Source organism: Orcinus orca, chromosome 12 (assembly GCF_937001465.1).
Source record: "Orcinus orca chromosome 12, mOrcOrc1.1, whole genome shotgun sequence".
Lineage (NCBI taxonomy): Eukaryota > Metazoa > Chordata > Mammalia > Artiodactyla > Delphinidae > Orcinus > Orcinus orca.
Genome location: NC_064570.1, coordinates 24586313 through 24604907, shown reverse-complemented (window position 1 = coordinate 24604907; position 18595 = coordinate 24586313). Strand labels below are relative to the sequence as shown.

Genomic DNA, 18595 nt, shown 5'->3' with positions numbered 1-18595 from the left:
CTCTAAGAGCCTACACTAGGTTTACATGTTACTTCACTGTGGTATTACGAAACTTTTGGATTTGGTATCATCCTCAGCCTACAGATGAAGAAATGGGAGTCTTCAAAGGGGGTTAATTAAGTTACTTGCTCAGAGCAAGAAAGTTAATAAGCACTGAGGTGGAGATTCAAATCTAGAACTGTCACATTCCTAAGTCTGTGCAATTTTGACCATACTCAATACTTGCTGACGCAGAAAATTACAAGGGTGTTGTAAGTAAATACTTTTCTATGAAATATAATTAAGTACTTTAGAAAAAATATGAATTCTTCTAAATCAACTATTAATAACATACAATACCAATAAACACTGTAGTTTAAGCAGTCAAACCTCTGATCCTTCTAGTCACAAATGAGACAAGAAAAATCAAAAATACTCTTGAATAGTTTCTAGACAATAATTTCTTTTCGTAAGGACACAGATATTCCTATTTCCACATACAACGTTTTATATAATCCACAGACAAGAAGCAATAATCACTCTTAGATCAGCACTCTTAGCAGCTATTTTTTATCCAAAGGAGCACATTAATATAGGGACTTCTCTGGTGGCGCAGTAGATAAGAATCGCCTGCCAGTGCAGGGGACATGGGTTCAATCCCAGGTTTGCTTAGATCCCCCATGCCGTGGAGCAACTAAGCCCATGAGCCACAACTACTGAGCCTGCGCTCTAGAGCCCGTGCGCCACAACTACTGAAACCCACGCGCCTAGAGCCCGTGCTCCGCAACAAGAGAAGCCACTGCGAGGAGAAGCCTGCGCACCGCAACGAAGAGTAGCCCCCGCTCGCCGCAACTAGAGAGAGCCCACACACAGCAACAAAGACCCAACGCAGCCAAAATAAATAAAAATATTAAATCTTCAAAAAAATATATATATTTCCATTATTCCATATCACAATTTTTTCAACCCCTTCTTAATCTATTAATTAATGTACTTATTTATACCCAGTTGTAATGAATCTTCATATGGCAATCTCTTCCATACATAATATCTATTGATATATCACCTTTCATATGATATTCAAAACACAAATGCGTAACCAAATGCCAGATTACATTAAGTTACACTGAGGTTTTGTAATTAAAATTATATAGACAGCACAGAGTCCTTTATTCTCTACCACACTCACCTGCGCATTCTCCAAGATGACTATTTCATGCATTCCCCTCACTCTCCAAATTATTAAAGCTTTAATTTACAGCTTTGAGGTATAATCTATACATCACAAAATTCAACCGTAAGTGTACAATTCATTGAGCTTTAAGAAAATTTATAGAGTTGTGCATCATCACTACAATCCAATCTTAGAACTTTTCCATCACATCACCCCCAAAATTTTCCTCCAGAGTGTTTCCACTCCTGCCCTGGCCTCAGGTATCCACTGTTCTGTTTTCTGTATAGATTTGCCTTTTCTAGACATTTCATATAAATGCAACCACACAATACGTACTCTTTTCTGTTTGGCTTCTGTCACTTATCAGGTTTTTGATATTCATCTTTGTTGTAGCATTTACCAGTAATTTGTTCCTCCTTATTATAGAACAGTATTCCATTGTATGGATATACCATATTTTGTTTATCACCATTTGAGGGACATTTGGATTGCTTTCCAATTTTTGACTATTGTGAATAATACTGCTAAAATGGACATTTACAATTCTTTGTGTGCACACATCTTCGTTTCTGTTGGATAGATGCCTAAGCGCGGAACTGCTGGTTTGTATGGTAAGCATATGTTTAACTTTTTAAGAAAAAGCCAAACTTTTCCAAAATGGCTGTACCATTTACCTTTCCAAGAGCAGTGTATAGGATTCCAGTTTCTCCACAATACCAGTAATAGGTAATGTCAGTTTTAAATTATAGCTGTTTAAGTGGGTGTGTTACAATATATCATTGCGATTTAACTTGCATTTCCTTAATGACTAATGATGTTGAACATCATTTCATATGCTTATTGGCCCTTTATAATATCTTCTTTGGTGAAATACCTACTAAAGTCTTTTGCCCATTTTTTAATTGGGTTTTTTCCTGCATAACTGAGTTGTAAGATTTCTTTATATATTCTAGATTAAAGACCTTTACCAAGTTTGTAATATTCAAATATTTTCTGAGAGTCTGTGGCTTGTCTTTTTATTTTCTTAAGTATCTTCTGAAGTGTAACAAGTTCTAAAACTTCATTAAAGAAGTCCAATTTATCAGTTTTTTCTTTAATGATCCATGCATTTGGTGCCATATCTAAGAACTCTGCCTAACACAGGGTCACAAAGATTTTCTCCTATGTAATATTTAGAATTTTTATAGCTTTAGGTTTTCCAATTACAAATTGACAAAGTCTATGATTTATTTTGAGATAATTTCATGTACGGTATGAAGTATATAAAACAGTATATCTAAATCCATTTTTTAAAACATACAAACATCCAATTGTTCCAGCACCATCTGTTGAAAAGACTATCCCTTCCCCATTGAACTGTTCTGGCACTTTTTCAAAAACCAAGTGATCATAAATATAAGGGTTAATTTCTGGACTTTCAATTCTGTTCCACTGACCTATAATGCTTATCCTTATGCCAATCACACTGTCTTGATCACTGTAGATAAGTTTTAAAATTAGACAGGGTAACTCTCCTATTTTGTTTTCAAAAATGCTTCGGCTATTCTAGATCCTCTGCATTTCCTTACAAATTTTAGGATCAGCTTGACAATTTCTACAAGAGTCTACTGGAATTTTGACAGGTATTTTACTGAATCTATAGATCAATTTGGGGAACTGCCATCTTAACATTCTATCTTCCAATCTATGAATACAGACTATCTCTCCATTTATTTAAAAAAAAATCTTTATTTAGGGGAATTCCCTGGTGGTCCAGTGGTTGGGACTCCACGCTCTCACCGCCGAGGGTCTGGGTTCAATCCCTGGTCGGGGAACTAGGATACCACAGGCTGCACGGTGCAGCCAAAAAAAAAAAAAAAAAAAAAAAAAAAACCGTACTTAATTTCCCTCAGTAATGTTTTGTAATATAAACATCTTGGTGCTCTTTTTTTGTTAAGTTTATTCCTAAGTATTTTATTCTTTTTGATGTTACTGTGACTAGATTATTTTTTCCCTTTCTCTCCTCCTTTTGAAATTGTGGAAGTTATCTGTTTCCTATCAAAGAACTGCTGTCCTGTGCCATCAGGATCCTAGACCATTCTTGCTTTCTCAAGGACTTCTCTCCTCATCTTCCTTCCTTCCCTTATTAATCCTAACAACTAAAACCATGCTGCAATATTTCTTATATACTCAAAAAATCAAAGACTTCCTTCACATCCTCATACTTCCGCTTTGGCCCCATGTCTGTTTCCTTTAACTTCTTTAAACCCAATTTCTAGTTCCTGGGCCACTGTGTATCCCTCAAGTCACTCAAATCTGGCTTCCACCTCTACCAGTCTATGACACTGGCTCATTATGGTCACTGATGACCTTTAGGTTGCCAAATCCAACAGCCATATTTGTGCCCATATCTTCTCAACCTCTCAGCCAAACTCAATAGTTAAGTATCCCTTTCTTGAAATACTTGCATTACTTGGTATCCATGACATGATCCAATATATATTCCCAATTTCCCTACAACCACTCGAGCTGTCCTTCTTAGCTTCCTTCCTAGAGGGCTTCCAGTTTACCCAACTTAGAAATGTGCAGTGTTCCTCAGGTTTCTATTTCTAACCAATCCTTCTCTCCTCTCTATAGTCTCTTCTTCAGTGATTTCACCTATTTGCATGGCTTTGAATATCACTAACACACTGATAAGCTTCAAACTGACATCTCCAAGCCAAATATCTCTGAGTTCCTCAAGATTTGATGATCCTCTCTGATAGAGGCCTTCTTAACAATCTCACAGGCTTCTGAGAACTTACGATTGATAAAAGAAAACTCCCAAATTCACCATTACCTTCCACCCAAATAAAACAAAAAACCCTGAAAAACCCATTCGTCTTCCAGGCATCCAATAATGGTGACTTCCGGCAACATCCCTGAATGTTTCCCCCGGTTATATTCTATATCCAATCCATTATCACATCCTCCTATTTCTACCTACAAATATCTCAAATATGTCCACTCCTCTCCACCTACCGCATCACTAACATAAGCCATCATGGTCTCCTACCTGAACTACTGCATATCCAGTGGCCAACCTGTTTCTGCTTGCCCCAATGTTCTCTTCTCTACACAGCAGGGTAACCTTTGATAAATATACTTTGGATGCTGCCACTCCCCTGAATATAAACTTTCAGTCTTTTATAATCCAAACTCTTTATCCCTGTGTACAAGGCCCTGCAGCATGTGGCCCCTGCCATTCTCCCCTCTTGCCCATAATGCTCCAGCTTTTCATCTCCTCAAACACACAGAGCTCTTCACATGCTCTTCAGGCCCTTTGAGTGCTCATTCCTTCTATGTGAAACATCTCATTCTCACTCCCTTACCACGTCCCCGTCTCCTCAGAGAGGCCTTCCCTTATACCTAAGTAGGTCCACATAGCCTCCCATGATTCCCCATTAATACAGTTCTTTTCCTTTTTAACATTACCACAAGTTATAATCCATGAAGGCAGGGAAGATTTCTGAGTTTTCACCACTGCATACACACCCTTGAGTATAAATAGTAGCCATGAAGAAATATTTCCTGAAAATATACAAAACTGACTTAAGACCTACGTTCAGCTTTCCCAGGTCTGTCTGCTCTTCCTTAAAACTGTCTTAATGTAGAGGTCCATGGGATGAGCTTGACTAGGTTGGGGGAAGGCTGGCTATCTCAAATTATATGCAAATTTTTGCGTAACTATGTTTTCTAAGCAGATGTCCAGCATGTGCAACAGGAATCTCTCTCTCTTTTTTTTAACATCTTTATTGGAGTATAATTGCTTTGCAGTGGTTAGTTGCTGCTGTATAACAAAGTGAATCAGCTATACATATATATATATATATCCCCATATCTCCTCCCTCTTGTGTCTCCCTCCCATCCTCCCTATCCCACCCCTCTAGGTGGACACAAAACACCGAGCTGATCTCCCTGTGCTATGCGGCTGCTTCCCACTAGCTATCTATTTTACGTTTGGTAGTGTATATATGTCCATGCCACTCTTTCACTTCGTCCCAGCTTACCCTTCCCCCTCCCTGTGTCCTCAGGTCCATTCTCTATGTCTGCATCTTTATTCCTGTCCTGCCCCTAGGTTCTTCATAACCTTTTTTTTTTTTTTAGATTCCATATATATGTGTTAGCATATGTTATTTGTTTTTCTCTTTCTGACTTACTTCACTCTGTATGACAGACTCTAGGTCCACCCGCCTCACTACAAATAACTCAATTTCGTTTCTTTTTATGGCTGAGTAATATTCCATTGTATATATGTGCCATATCTTCTTTATCCATTCATCTGTCGATGGACACTTAGGTGTGCAACAGGAATCTCAAAGGAATCCACAACCAAAAAAGAGGTTAGACGGAAATACAGTCTAATAAATTCTGTCTTCATCATTTAACAAAAGAGGCTTAAATTCCATATAGAGTCAACTCTTAAAACAAAATGAAGAGATGTGGTTTTAAGACTTCTAAGTCCTATAATTTATCAAACTGCAATAAAATTTGGTATATGGTATGAACTTAAAGAAAAGATTTCTGAAGCAAAATTATTACAACCTGATTTTTATGTCATGCCTATATATGCAACCCATCAACCATAAATTCCTTACATAGAGGCAGAGGGAAATGACAAATCAAGATGCAGCTATCACAGGAAAGGCTACAGAAAATGAAACATGTATCAGGGAAAACATCAGAAATGCCAAGTCTTACCCATTTCAAATTTCCACCGGCCAGACACTGTGAAGAACTAAGTACCACGGACATTAAAACACTTTCATCAGTTCCCTCTTATATATATACTCACTTCAGCATTCTAGGCAAGATTCTCCTCTTCAAATCTCCCAAAGTGTGTAAAAGAAATCAATTCCGGTTTCAAAATAGCGTATCAACTAATTTCAGGTCTGTGTGGCTACTTTCTTGAGGATGTGGCTGGACAGAGTGGCCATCCCTACACTGTAACCTCTCCTTTGAAAACCCCAATTCAATCATTTCCATGGTGAGAACTAAAATCCAGGCATTAAAGTGACTTGTTCAAGGTCAGGGCTGGAACTTGCCTTCCATGTTTAGTTCTCCTTACGTCAACTTCTCACACTCTTTTAGAGCTCTGTCAAAATGCCTAGCTCGAATTCTCAAGATACTAAGACTCTAACTCTGGCCTACTGGCTAAAAAAGAGAAGACTAAAAGTACATTATGATATAGGAAAGAAAAAAACTTTAAGTAAATATGACACTACAGAGAGCCATGAAGTATGACTTCTTTCACAAACAGTATGTTTTTCAACTGTGTAAAGTGTCTGTTCAAGGTAAGATTATTTTTATAGTTTGTTGTAATTTTTTTAGTGATTACAAACAGACAAAATCACTACTCCAGAACAACAAACCTGACATTTATTTCATTAAGTTTGTAACTTTCAATGCATAAATGAGGCTCTGCTTCTCTATTTTAATCCTATCTCTAATGAGTAGATCACATAATTGAACAAATTTCAAGAGAGACAAAATGGTTTATGTTTCATTGTCATCACTTTTCCTCCATTAAACTAACGTGTTATTCAAATATTCTACCAAGATATTGCTCAACACAAATGAACTGAAAGATTTTCTCAGCCTCATTTATAGGATACATTGCTTATAATCTTCAATAAAAGAACAGTTAGTACTAGAACCTTTTATCAAGCTATTATTCATTCAAAGTCTGTATGAAGTTTTAAAGCTTTTCCCAAAGATGAAATTTTAAGTAAAAGCTAGAAAAGCATACTGATTAGTGTAGTAAATAGCATACCTTCCCTAATGTTTAAAAAACAAAATAATTCTGAAGAAGATTATTTTTAAGCCACTGAATATCTTCTCGCTCAGCAGACAGCAAAATTCCTCATGATTAAATCCTATGAACCAGATTTTTCTCCCCCTCATCCTGTTCCTCTCTGGTGTGGAGCATAATTCTATAAAGCTTTAGCTCACTCGCTTTAGCTATTAACACACTGTCTCCCCAAAACAAACTCTTAAACTCAGAACAGGTTTTACTCTGGTATTCCAAAACAAGTGTAATGAACGTTTCTCAAGATGTTTGACAGTTGTAGCAATGTAAAACTCAGGATACCAACTACAAGAATCTTCCTATTTCTCTTAAATGGCTGTGTTTTCAGACATCATCATACATAAAATTATTTATTTTGCAAAGGAGGAAATCCACATATAACTCAAAATCAAATAATTTTAAGTCTCTACTCTTCATAAGAACTATGGGCAAACCAATCACATGAACAGTGAAAAGCAGGAAAGAGCTGAGAGGTGGCAAGAAATAATGGTAGAGGAGAAGTACTCTATTCACTAACTAGTCATTTTTGTTTGTTTTGTTTTGAATTTTTGAATTTTGTTTTATTTACTTTTTTATACAGTAGGTTCTTATTAGTCATCAATTTTCATACACATCAGTGTATACAACTAACCAGTTATTTAACTTCTCTGCCTATCAAGTTCCTAGTTAATAAACAAGAATACTCCTCACTTCTCAGGGTTCTTACAAGGATCAAGTGAGTTCCTGCATGAAAATGATCTGCCCAGTAAAAGAACATAACAGGCACTCAATAAACGCCAGTTCCTTCCTCCTTCATTTCTGGGCCCTCTGTTCTTTGTCCTCTATACTCACTCCCCCAGATGACTCAGCCTTCTCATGACTTTTATTAACAAATGCTGAAAACTACTACATCAGTCAAAGCCCTGATGTGTAAATGCATGCCTACCGTGTGAGAAGCTGTCTGGCCTCTACCTCCAAGATACTCAGGTGATAAAGAGGAGAGACCCCAAACATGTGAATTTCACTGTAATAACCGGCACTCAGGGTGGACAAATCACACATTTCCAACCATCCCCTGGAGATTTGCACTGCCGTCTCAAAATGCCTGAAATCAAACTCATTATCAACTTTTTAAAATCAGGCCCTCTTCCTGCCCCTTTTCTAATTGTGAGTGGTGTCCAACAGAGAGTAACACTTGCCCTACTCTTCTCTCATCAAAATACCACCAGACAACCCAAGCCCATCAGGTCTACCTTCATAATCTCTACTTTATCTTCAGCCTCATTTTCTGTCCCACTGTCACCACCAGAGTCCACATTAGGTTTTCTGAATCTCGGCACTGCTGACGTTTTGGGGCAGGTGATTGTCTGCTGTAGGGGCTGTTCTGTGCATTGCAGGCTGTTTTAGCAGCGCTCCTGCCTCTACCTACTAGAGGCCAGTAGAACTGCTCCCTCTCCCTGAGTTACAACAAGCAAAACTGTCTCCAAATGCCTCCTGGGGGGCAGAATCACGCTCCCCGCAGTGTCCCCCACTCCCATATTTGAGTCCCATAGCCCAGTATGTGCGAGACAATCAGTCCCCAAATTTGTCTCCAGTTTCTTTCCTCTACTTCCAGATGCTCTGATCTTCTAAATGCCTCTAAAGCACTGCTTTTACGAGTCAGTTCTCTTAAATCTACAACTCCCTGCCACCTTCACAATTAGTTCAAAGCTCTCCACCCAGCCTTGATAATCTGGTCTCAATGAAACATTATCCCACAAAGCACCTCACATTGTGGCTACCCAGCAGCCCTTCAATAACACAGACCTGTTCATCCAGCCCCTCCTTTCTGTTCTACTGCTGTCACCCTGGTTTGGGTGCCCAGTACCTAGCATCCATTCCGGATCACTGCTCGAGCCTCCTTCCCCACCCTCTACTCTCTCCTTCACTCAAAGTCAAAAACTATCATTGGGGCTTCCCTGGTGGTGCAGTGGTTGGAAGTTCGCCTGCCGATGCAGGGGACACGGGTTCACGGGTTCGTGCCCCGGTCCGGGAAGATCCCACATGCCGCGATAAGGCTGGGCCCGTGAGCCATCGCCGCTGAGCCTGTGCGTCCGGAGCCTGTGCTCCGCAACGGGAGAGGCCACAACAGTGAGAGGCCCGCGTACCGCAAAAAAAAGAAAAAAACAAAACAAACAAAGAAAACTATCATTGAGTCTCCATTGCCTACTGAAATATGAAATCTGCCTGTCCTTTAGAATCTTTCCTACCGTGGTCTCTTTCTGACTCTATGTTCCAGTATCCCCAAAACATACTCTAGCTTCAGCAAAACCTGTCTATCTGCTAGTCCTTGCAAAGGCTCCTTCCCACACCTTCCACCTTTGGTCGTGTTTTTTCTCTGCCTGGAAGTCCTCTTCATCCCTCCACACTAATATAAGGTCCACCTGAATTAAGTCAAGAGGCCTTTCCTGGTCATACCTTCCTTTATCCTCTCTTAGGGCATTCACATTGCGTTATGTTACACATGTGTATTCCTGTAGTTTACAAGGTCCTTGAGAACTTCTTACTCCTGTTTTGATGCCCTGCAATGCCTTGCCCAGTGCTAAGTAAAAACTAAACATTACACGTGAGTTGCCCCAAATGTTTCCCGCTTAGGAAGCAAGGGAGGGCTGTGTTTTCAGACAATGCTGAACTTCCATAAGGGAATTGTCCATATTCCTCTTTTGTTCCACATTTTATGTGTTAGGCCAATTTTTAAGTTAACTGCCTGCAAAATACCCAGAAAGCTATAAGAATTCTGCTTCTGCTTCAGGGAGTTCCCAGTTTCCAACGTGTAACTGAATCCTGACTATTTACGCTATTTAAGTTCTCTCTTTATACAAAAAGGCAACAGAAATTTATTTTTGAGTGTTAATAAAATTGAGCACAACATGAAAATAACTTGGATTGGATTAAACATATTTTAAGCAAAGGTTAATTAATGCTAATTTGCATCCTGAATAACATAAAGTCTTAAAGTCTTCATGCACTCTTTTTTTTTTTTAACAACATGCACTCTTAAAATTATGAAAGTCAGTTTATTTCAGCTCCCCCCACCCCAGACATAATAAGCCAAATAGAACACGGGAGGTTTCCCCTTCATTTTAGTTTTTTAATGACTTGAAAGTATTTCTACAAAAAGAGCAAAATCATTAATGAGCATGTTCTGACCAGACCTACTCCTATAAGTGTAACTCCGAAGCCATATGGGGAGCGTAGAGTACCCACACAGCCGCGGACCCCGTTTTGTATGCCCTTGAGCTAAGAATGATTTTTACATTTTTAAAGGGCTGTAAGAATGAAAACAAAGAATATACATAAAGAGACTGTATGTGGCCAGCAGAGCGTAAAATACTTACTTTGTTTTCAGCAGAATGAATATGAGACTCCTAGCTGTTGGTATGTAAGACACCGAACTTTTCCTCCCAAAATTTTTAAAAAGCAACGTAAAACAAACAAGATTATGAGAAAAGACAGAACTCATTCAATTTAGTCATAGCTAGTGCACAGGTAACTTCTAAAACAGAGGCCTTGGGGACATTTTTATATTTCCCAGAATTTTTGTTAGAAGCACACTTACGCTTGAAGAGTTGAGAGCACTTGGCCCAAAGCCACACTGGGGGCTAACAGAGTGCGGTCAAGGACCCAGGTGTGAAAAGTCCTCATTCAGGGCTCTCCGCAGTGCACTACATCATACCTATGCACGTGGCTCTAAGTTCTGGAGATCTGGATAACTGGCTTGGATCACCATAAAGATGAAGCTTAAAACCTGTTCCTGATATGTTGTTTAGACAGACTCTCACTAGCAGCTTTGCATCATTAAACACAGAGTAACATCAATGCTCACCACATACATTAGACAGAACTTCCAGGAAGCCTTCTATTTTAAAAGCAGACGTGATGAAGAAAGCTTAAAACTTACTCTGCTTGCTCCTCTAGGGCTACAGATTGAGGCAAATATGCACCTTTGACTTCCAGTTGCTCAATACTTACCTCCCAACCCAATCCACAAATTCCACCAAGTGCTATCGAATGCCAATCGAAAAACTACCCAGTTTACATCAGCCACGCATCCTATAAAGTTCTTTTCATAGCTACTTGCAAACTACTAGCTAAAAGTTCTAATTTTTTAATCTCCCTAAGAATTGAGCTTCCTTAAAATATATAAAAGTAGGTACCAGGATCTAGGATTCAAAGACATGGTTAACAATCCAAGATCTTTCATCTGAAGTTGCTCTTCCAGTGTTGAAAAACACAGATTCTGAGGGGCAGCCGAGAGATACAGGACTTACGCTCTCCAGAGATAATACACAGACCCCCCCCCCAACCCCACCCCCATCGTATCTTTGAATGACTTTTGTCCTCGAAGAGCGACCCCCTTCCCCTCGCGAGTCCGGGCCTTCCGGGCACCTGCGGCTCCGGTCCGCAGCGGAGAAACCCGGGGAAACCTGCCCACCGCCGGCCCTTCTGGAAACGGCGCCCACTCCCACCTCGAGGAGGCTGGCGGCTGGAGGCCCGAGCCGCCGGGAAGCGACACCTCGGCGGCCGGCCGACCCCCCGGACGCGGCGGACGGGGACGGCGGCGGCGTTACCTGGTGGACCACGTCGTTGGGCAGCTGTGCGGCCCGGAACAGCTCCAGCACCCGCCCGTGGGCCGCCACCTTCTTGGTGCTCTCGCTGTCGCAGTAGGAGAAGAGATCCGAGTAGTATTTCTGCTCCGCATCGCTCAGCGTTAAACCTTCCATCTTCGCCTCCGCTCACAGCCACCCCGCCCCGCATGCAACACCCGGGGCCCGGCCCCGCGACGCCGGGACGGCGGGGACTGCGCGCCGCCCGGCCGCCTCCTCCTTGCCCCCGAAGCGGCGGGGAGCCCCGGCCTCGCGCGCGCGCCGGGGGCGTCCGAGCCACAGGGCCCGGAGGTCGCGGGGAGGGGGCCCGGCTGGGCTCGGCGCGCCGCCGCCTAAGAGGCTCCGCCTCGGCGGCCGCGGGGAGGGCGCGGGGAAGGAGGCGGGGGCCGCGGCGGCGCGAGGCCCGGGCGGACTCCGCCACCACCCCCGCCGCGGGTTCGAGTCTCCCCGGCTCCCCGCCGCTTCCCCCCAGACTTCCCGCCTCGCCTGCCCCTTCCGTCCACGCCCCCGGAGAGGCAGCACTTCCCGGAAAAGTTGTGGGGCTCCTAAAGTTTCGGGGGCTCTGGGCTGAGCGCGGCCGCCGCTCCGCCTCCCTCCGCCGCCATTTAGTGCGCCCCGGCCCGGCCCCCGACGCGACCGCACCAACACTGACAGCGGCTGCCGCGCTCCAGACCCGGATGTGAGGCCAGGAGGAGAGAGCGCGAGAGGGAGAGAGAAACACCCACCGGGCTGGCTCGGCCGCTCCCTGGAGAGGGGGCTGCAGCGCCCCCTGGTGGCCTGGGTCCCGCGGCGGAGGGCCGAGCCGCCCTTGGCGCCCTGCGGGAAGAGCTGGGACCCCCGGGAGCGGAGACCAGGAGGAACAGCACGCCGCCCATTCAGACCTGGAGAACTTAGAAACCGGCTGTAGTTTGGATTGTTTCAAAGCTTCTGGCACTAAACGGTTAATAAACATTGCGTGAAAGGGGAACATTGTTCAGGCTATTACTGTATCCGTCGTACCGTTTTGAGGTCAGATGTTACTGAAGATTAATTCAATATTTCTTTGTGCTCTGAAGGGCTATGAACATCCAACCCATCTGAGAACTCTCATCAGAGACCAACCACTGAGACCTAACTTCCACTCTTGCTCCAAGCCGTGTTTACCTGAGAAACAAAGTTGTTGAATAGGGGGAAAAGCTGGCAAAGTTTTTCTCTTTGTACAAGGTGGTTCTGATCAATAGGAACTTAGTGCTATAAATATATAGCATCAGCTCTATAAAGCTGTTTAGGCTGTGGACAGACCACAGGGGCTCACTCCTGGGACCCCCAATTTCCTCCTTTATGAAAATCATGAGGTTGCACTGTTCTGCACCTATCTGAGAAGTGATTCTCAAGATATCTCAAATAGAATATCTTAACAACAGTTTATCCTTAGCAAATAGGAAATATTTCCAAAACAGCTAGGGCAGAATTAGACAGATTTTTCAGTTTTGGTTTTTATTTTGTCTGCTACAGGTTACTCCCCAGAGTGCTGATCTTACAAATGACCCATAAAAGGAAAGTAATATTATAGGTTCGAAATCTTGTATCTGGAATTCCAAAATTCAAAGAGCACTGAAAATCCAAAGGGTTCTTTGTAACACTTTGTCAGCAAAACCTGCCCTGTTTCATTTGGAGGCAAAATCTCAACTCAACTCACATGAGACTATTTATAGTCTTTATGTATGCTGTTTAATGTCAATATTTATTCATTTTACTCCAGGCTTCAATGGGATATTAATATGCACACAGTTATAGGCATTGCATTACTTTTCTTTTTTTAAAAAGGAAGAGGGTTTGTGGAGCTGTATTTGAATAGTAGCACTTTGTACACTTACATATATAACATGCCGTTAATCTCAAGTTTCTCTATCTCTAAAACTTTAAATTTGCCATAGCAGTTCCTCACGTGTCCCTACAGGACACCTACCAGAGACCCACAGATGGCCTGTTTTCCAAACGTGTAAAAGGGAGGAGCACATGAGGTAGGCACTGGCTTACAATCGTCTTCAGCATGTTTTTCTCCACCACCTTTCCTAGGCCTTGAAGCTCTTTCCTGCCCCAGGGCCTTTGCTCCTGCCACCTGAAATACTCTTCCCACAAACCTTTGCATGGCTTGTTCTCCCACACCTCAGGTCCCTGTACACATATCACGTACCGAGAGAGGGACCTTCTCTCAACACCTGACCTAAAATAGCCCCACTACCACGCTCTATCCCCTTATCTGAATTATTTTTCTTTATAACACTTTTCACTACCTGGCATTAACATGTATATTTGTTTACATTTTTAACACTGAGATACAATTGACATACAATCTTTTATGGGGGGTGGGGGAGTCCTGAACGTCAGTGCTTATAAGGAGCACTGTATCTGCTTAAAGTCCCTCCAAACATACACACACTTGAAAAACCAGAAAGTCTTGCACGAAGGGGGGACATTCTCCACCCCCCAGCCAGGTATTGGGTTGCCTTGGTGCTGGAGGGCTTGACAGTTTCACAAATGAAAGGGATTTTTCTCTGTATCCGTTACTTAAATTTATACTTTCACGTACAAAGGGGAAAAAATGATTTAACAGGCCCTTTGAGACCAATTCTAATTTCTTTCCTATATGTTTCTAGATATATCAGTTTTAAAAAGTGACATTATGAGAAAGCTATTTTAAAACAGCTGGACTATATTATATAGCTACAAATTTAAAGATACTGGTCTTCAGGTAAGATCAAATAGTCGGTTACTGCTAGCAAATATCAACTGTTTTAAACTGGAAACCTCTAATGAAGTTTTTAAAATAAATTAAGTGCAGTAAAATTCGTCGTTTCTGGTATACAGTTCTGTGAGTTTTGACAAATGCATGACGGTCATGTAACCACCACCAAAATCATGATGCGGAAACATTCTGTGACTCTCCCCTAAAATTCCTCTGGGCTTCCCCTTTGTACTACTCTGCCCTCTACCCTCAGGCCCTGGCAACCACCGATTTATTTTCTGTTTCTGTACTTTTGCCTTTTGCAGAATGTCATGTAAATGGAATTACACGATAATCAGCATTTTGAATCTGAATTTTTTTCACATAGCGTAATGCATTCGAGATTCCTCCATGATCTTCCTTGTATAGTGGTTCATTTTTTTATTGTTAAATGGTATTCTATTGTATGGATGATTATAGTTCGTTCATCCATTCACTAGTTGAAGGATATTTGGGTTGCTTCTAAATTTTGGGTGACTATTAATAAAGATACTATAAATATGTGTGTACAGTTTTTCTGCAAACTTAAGCCTTCATTTTTTTTTCCCTTGGGTAAATATCTAGGAGAGGGATTGTTGGGTCATATGGTAACTAAATGTTCAACTTTAAAAGAAACTACAAAAAAAAAAAAAAACAAAAAACACTACCAAACTGATTTCTAAAATGGCTGTACCATTTTGCATTCCCACCACCAATGTATAGAATTTTAGTTTCTCTACATCCTCACAAACCATTCTAATGGGTGTGCAGTGGTATCTCACTGTGATTTGAATTTCCATTCCCCCAGAGACTGATGATGTTGAGCACCTTTTCATGTGTATATTTGCCATTCGAATATCTTCTTTGGTAAAATATCTATTCAAAACTTTTCCTATTTTTTATTGGATTATTTGCTTTTTTTATCATTGAGTTTTGAAAATCCTTTATACATTTTTGGTACAAGCTCTTTGTCAGATACATGATTTGCAAGTATTTTCTAGAGTCTGTGGCTTGCCTTTTTATTCACTTTTGCTGAACATAATTGTTAAAATTTGGTTTAAGTCCAACTCAGGGGTGGCCCTGAAAGACGTTAGTGAGGGGAAATCCATTGGAGAGAGTTTCTGTTGGTGCACCTGGTCATTCACTTAATGTCAGAGAGGTGGCCCAAGGTAAGAATACACAATAAACCCACGGACAGTGACAAATGATTGGGCTGGTAGGGCAGGGACTTGGTAGGAGGCAGTTTGGAAAATTAAGGAAGAGGAAGTCTGGGAGGAAATCATGTGGTTGAACCTATGGGAAGGGGCATGGAGTGTGACTATCTTTGCATCATGTGTTCACACCCACCAGAAAGCATCCACTATGGAGGAGGCATAAGTAGTCAAAACAACCTGGCCAGATGATGTCAGGCAGCCTCTGCAAGCAGCCACCCCAGTGTTGGCACATTGGCTCAGGAACTGAGTAGCTATTGTGGCAGCAATGGAAAGTATATATGAGCCCCACATCACAGCTTCCACTTACCAAGGCCAAATGTCCAACCTGCCAACAACGCTTGAGTTCAGCTCAGCTCACCTTGGTGTCAGCTCAACACCAAGTTCAATTCCTGATGTAACATCATCCCTCGAGGAGACCAGTCATGCGTTTGGTGACAAGTTGACTTATCTTTATAGGAATCAAATGTATCCTGGGCATAAGTTTGCTTTCCTGTTCTCAGGGCTTTAGCCATCTAAGTGTTGAAGACTGTTTTTATCACCAACTTGTAATCTGCATAACATGACTTCAGACAAAGAGACCCTCCTTACAGCAATAGAAGTGCATTAGTGGACACATAACCATAACCCACTAAGCTCACATTCCGCATCATCCAGAAGCTGCTGACTTCAGAGAGTATAGAATGGCCTTTTGAAGGTGCAGCTGATGTGTCAGCATGGAGATGATATTCTGTGAAGATGGGACCCCATACTCCAGGATGCAGAAGCACCCTAAATTAACGATCCTGTATGTTACTCTGTCTCCAATAGGTAGACAATATGGGACAGAGAACCAAGGGATGGAAGTAAAACTGGCCCCATTTACCTTTGCCCTCCGTGACCCACTTGGGGGAGTTTCCCATCCCCTCAAACCTAGGTTGTTTTTATTTTTTTATTTTATTTATTTTTTTTATACAGCAGGTTCTTATTAGTTATCTATTATATACATATTAGTGTATACATGTCAATCCCAATTGCCCAATTCATCACACCACCACCACCACCCCCTGCCGCTTTCCCCCCTTGGTGTCCATATGTCTGTTCTCTACATCTGTGTCTCTACTTCTGCCCTGCAAACCGGTTCATCTGTACCATTTTTCTAGGTTCCATGTATATGTGTTAACATACGATATTTGTTTTTCTCTTTCTGACTTACTTCACTCTGTATGACAGTCTCTAGGTCCATCGACGTCTCTACAAATGACCCAGTTTTGTTCCTTTTTTATGGCTGAGTAATATTCCATCGTATATATGTACCACATCTTCTTTATCCATTTGTCTGTCGATGGGCATTTAGGTTGCTTCCATGACCTGGCTCTTGTAAATAGTGCTGCAATGAACATCGGGGTGCATGTGTCTTTTTGAATTATGGTTTTCAACCCTAGGTTTTGAGCATCTGAAGGTCCTGGTTCTCACACGGGATTGCTTCCTCTAGGAGGCTTATTATTAGTTAGTTATTATTAGTCCCATTAAACTTTATGCCACGAATGATGTTCTGTCACTTGGGGCTCCTTGTGCCAATAGATCAGTAGGGAATAAAAGAATCAACATACTGGAGGGTATTGAACCTACTCATCAGGAGGTAATAGTACTTACTTTACCCAATTGAGGCAAGAAGGAGTATGTTTCACACCCAGAAGATCCACTGGGTGTATTGGTCTCCCCTGTTTAGTTTTGATGGTAAATGGACAAGTATAACTGCCACAGATTGAGAAGGGCATGGTGACAAAGGCACTCAGACCATTCGGGGATGAGGGGCTGTGTCACCCCAAAAGGCAAGCCACCTAGAGCAACAGAGGTGTTAGCAGAGGGTGAGGAGACATTCTGCTTCTCATTACTCTTCTCTGCTTCTCATTCTACTGAAGTAGAGAAGGGACAATAAGTGTCAGAGGCGGCCTTGAAATGAGCTGCTATTGTGGCAGATATAGTTCACTCACATTCTTTTTGTGAAATTTCCCAGGAAATGAGACCCATCAGAGTCCTGGGGGAGTTGTTCCCATATCAGGTACTATATTATATGAAGCAAGTGGATCTGAGTGGTGTGAGTGTGGACCATGTGGTTGCTGTGAACTACCCAGATCACTGCCCACCTCACCCATTTTTCCAGCTGTTGAGAACGTTGAACTGTCAGGGGCCCACAGTGGAATCCCTTGCCAGGAATTGTCCTTGGGAGAAGGAACTTGCCTCACCCAGGTTACGCCCCTGCCCCAAGCGCAGCCCACATCCAGTGACTGGCCAGTGGATAAAGGAGACTAAAGGTCCTTGAACTGTCTAGGAGCAACTCTGAAGAGCCATCTCAGTTCCAGATCTCTTCCAGGGATTGGAGGGGGCCTCTGTTGTTACCTCATTGCAGTTGTCCCTCTGCCCAGTTATGGGCTTTTTTCACTTCGTATGGGTGCTATTCCTGACAAGAGTTATCAAGGAACTTCCTGTATGCAAATCTTCATTTCAGTGTGTTTCCTGGGGAACCCGATCTCAACCACTCACGCACTTCTGCTCCTATTAAGTGACTTAGTGAGTGCTTACCAACCTGTTGCACTTAATATTGTAATTGTTATAATTGGATTAAACATTACATAAACAAATTAAGAAAACAGAAAGATGGTTTTTGTTTCTGTGGAAACCAAGAATGGTACTGTGGGAAGATGTGATGGTGGTGAATTGCTAAGAGAAGTGGCTGTTGAATTAGCTGTGGAACTCATGGAGAAAGACTTGGAGTTGCAAAAAACAACACGGTATCTATAGGTTGGACACATGGGATATTCAATGTGTGCTTCTTGTTTGATTGGTGTAGAGTTTGGAATGGAATATAGTTTCTTACCTGTAATCAAAATTCCTGGTTTTTATTTTTGAAAAATCTATTATTTTTATAAAAATATACACACTCTCTGTAAAAACAAAATAACTCAAAAAAGAACAAAGAAAAAAATTACCTTGAATTCTGCCATCCACAGGCAACCTCTATTAACATTTGGATGAATATTTTTCTTGACA

General features: G+C 41.8%; 1 protein-coding gene across 12 annotated transcripts in view; it reads right to left on the bottom strand.

Annotated features, from left to right (window-relative positions):
• Positions 1-11920, bottom strand: part of REPS1 (RALBP1 associated Eps domain containing 1) — a 73863-nt gene extending 61943 nt beyond the window's left edge. For 7 of the 12 annotated variants that reach the window (XR_004476983.2, XM_033406174.2, XM_033406210.2 and 4 more), the window contains exon 1: positions 11570-11862. Coding sequence is in view for 11 of the 12 variants with exons in the window: in XM_033406174.2 (XP_033262065.1) it covers positions 11570-11722 (153 nt within the window). In the remaining variant the exon portion in view is untranslated. Of the gene's footprint in view, positions 1-11569 lie in introns of all 12 variants that reach the window. The other 5 variants (XM_012536317.3, XM_004263770.3, XM_012536320.3 and 2 more) reach the window with 2 other exon arrangements.
• Positions 11921-18595: the final 6675 nt, after the last annotated feature.